General features: G+C 45.3%; 1 protein-coding gene across 1 annotated transcript in view; it reads right to left on the reverse strand.

The window, feature by feature from the left end:
* The window catches only part of ap1m3 (adaptor related protein complex 1 subunit mu 3), a 37,195-nt gene that overhangs the window by 17,815 nt on the left and 16,245 nt on the right, over window positions 1–3,135 (reverse strand). The window contains 1 exon segment of the mRNA XM_070447677.1: window positions 944–1,091. Within this exon segment, the coding sequence (XP_070303778.1) occupies window positions 944–1,091 (148 nt within the window).

Raw genomic sequence — 3,135 nt, forward strand, 5'->3', positions numbered from 1 at the left:
CAGTTTGCGCTGTTCTGTGAAGGGAGTAGTACACAGCGTTGTACAAGATCTTCAGTTTCTTGGCAATTTCTCGCATGGAATAGCCTTCATTTTTCAGAACAAGAATAGACTGACGAGTTTCAGAAGAAAGTGCTTTGTTTCTGGCCWTTTTGAGCCTGTAATCGAACCCACAAATGCTGATGCTCCAGATACTCAACTAGTCTAAATAAGGCCAGTATTATTGCTTCTTTAAAATCAGGACAACAGTTTTCAGCTGTACTAACATACAGCAAAAGGGTTTTCTAATGATCAATTAGCCTTTTAAAATTATAAATTTGGATTAGCTAACACAACGTGCCATTGGAACACAGGAGTGATGGTTGCTGATAATGGGCCTCTGTATGCCTATGTAGATATTMCATAAAAAATCTGCCGTTTACAGGTGCAATAGTCATTTACAACATTAACAATGTCTAYACTGTATTTCTGATCAATTCAATGTTATTTTAATGGACAAAAAATGTGCTTTTCTTTCAAAAACAAGGACATTTCTAAGTGACCCCAAACTTTTGAACGGTAGWGTATATAAAACACAGGRAATTCTAGTTTTTGACTGGACTGGGCCTTTAATCTATTGTATGTTCGTCTTACCCTGCACACAAATCAGTTACGCCACACAAAGCCAGACCAGCTGTTTTATAATCATACTACTGTCCCAACTAGTCACTCTCATTTGTTACCTGTCATCAGTACTCTATACWGTTAGATCACACATTCAAAGGGTTAAAAGATGTGTGGAAACTTATGGCTTGGCTAGTGTTCTTTAATAATTATTGTTTACTAGAGGTGTCCCCTGYTGTTTTTCTATTTAGCAGTTTCTTACTTTGGAGTTGCCATGACWTTATCTTCACAGTGAACAGGTAGAATAGTAACAAAACGAGATCCTATTAAAGAGGCTTCTTACCAGTAGGTTGACGGACTCGATGACGTCCATGAACACCTCGTTCTTCCTGTACTTGATGCCCTCCGACCTCCAGGACACAGCGTTGGTGACGGTGGCGGGGGGGCGAGGGGCGCCCACATCCAGTTTGTGACCCTGTTGGGTGATGTACCTGCAGAGAGGGGGACAGGAGAGGAGAGAGGAGAGAGGGACAGAGGGACCGGGGAGAGCAGAGAGGGGACAGAAGAGAGGGGGAGAGGAGAGAGGACAGATACCATGTAGGCTTGTTCAGAGGGGGACAAATACAGGCATCACTACCTCACTTTCCACTTAGGTGCAAGAACAGAGGAGCAAGCACGAGACGAAAAGGACCTCTAGGGAGGACAGTGGAAGTTATTTTATGAAGATATTTGTTTTCTAGGTGATATCATACCTTGTATTTATTCATTATTGATGGCAGAGCTTATGATACCCCAGAATAGAAAGTTAATTTTATTAAACCTCTTGACTGGAGTAGATAGATTATTGAAAGGATTTGTCTTGGGTTGTGAGCTTGGTAACCGTGGTTGTAATTGGAACAAGGGGGTTTACATTGTAATTGTAACCAAAAGACTCAGACTGCGCTAAACTAAACTCTGAGCTCAAATCATTATTTTGTACCTGAAGTACATCTTGTGTGCTCATTAAATCGGTACAATCTGCAATTGCTAAAAGCAATCAAGTTGACCTCAGAGACTGTCAGGCCTTGCAGCCATAGCTCCGCGAGAGTGGTTACATGTCACTAGCCCGATCCCATTGTGCCTTTAAACACAGCAGACCTTGTATGACTATCGTCTACTACTGGCTGTACTATCAGTACCGTATGCTGCAGTGCTGAGTTGTACAACAGGCAGAGATATACTGTCCTGAGAGAGGCTTGTTGTCCTCCAGGGAGGACTGGGTGTCTAAAGGGAGGATGTGATGAGATGGGGTGTGGGTAGGAGGGAGATGATGTACCTCCAGTATGCAAATGTGACCATCTGTGGGACACCTGCCCTTGCCTCTCTTTATATCTCACTGACAAACAACCAGGTGACAGACAGCAACACCATCTACTTCCTCAAATACCACCACACACACACACACACACACCACACACACACCACACACCACACACACACACAACACACACCACCACACACAACACACACACACAACACACACACACACACACACCTGTAATCCCCTGATAGATCTCTTTTGCCTGCATCTCTCAAGCTCCCCCTGGGGTAATTGAGTCAGATTGAACCATTCTCCCCCCATGGATCCTTCTGATGCTTGCCGACTTTTCTCCTCCACTAAACCTTCTCTGGGCTCGTCTGAGAAACCCCTCTCCTTTACTAAACCTTCTCTGAGCTCATCTGAGAAACCCCCTCTCCTTTACAAAACCTTCTCTGGGCTCATCTGAGAAACCCCCTCTCCTCCACTAAACCTTCTCTCGGCTGTCTGAGAAACCCCCTCTCCTTTACTAAACTTCTCTAGGCTCGTCTGAGAAACCCCCTCTCCTTTACTAAACCTTCTCTGGGCTCGTCTGAGAAACTACCTGTCCTTTACTAAACCTTCTCTGGGCTCAGCACCGAAGATGACCCCCAAAATTGACCAAGAAATGACAAACACTGGTTTGATTTCACCACCGCACTGTGTTTTACGATAACCCCTCCTCATGCAGGGAGATCATTTCATCCTCAACACCTCATCTCAACGCCTCATCACGACTCACAGAGTGGAAGAGATGAAGAAAAGTGGGCTTATGTTTGTTTGGTCCTGATTCTTTCAGAAATGCTAATGAGTCTATCCGAGAGCAGAGTTGGCGGCAAATCGACAGATTAGCATAAGAATGTCATGTCAGTCATACTACGAAACAACACACACAAACACACTCATTGTCTCACACACACGCAGGGGAAGAAAGGGAATGGTTGGCAGGTCAGGTGGGTAGTGTTTTAAGGGGGAGGTTGTGGAAGAGCTGATTGGGGGAGAACAGGGCGAGGATGGAAAGAACGCCGGGATGAGGTGGGGCGGGGGTCTCCTTGGTAAAACGAGGATCGGAACAGAGCTCGTCTGTCTGGGAGTTGTCGAGTGAGCGCAGCTGACGGTGGTATTTGTGTGTGTGTGTGTGTGTGTGTGTGTGTGTGTGTGTGTGTGTGTGTGTGTGTGGTGTGTGTGTGGGTGTGTGT

This window comes from Salvelinus sp. IW2-2015, linkage group LG16 (assembly GCF_002910315.2).
Source record: "Salvelinus sp. IW2-2015 linkage group LG16, ASM291031v2, whole genome shotgun sequence".
NCBI lineage: Eukaryota > Metazoa > Chordata > Actinopteri > Salmoniformes > Salmonidae > Salvelinus > Salvelinus sp. IW2-2015.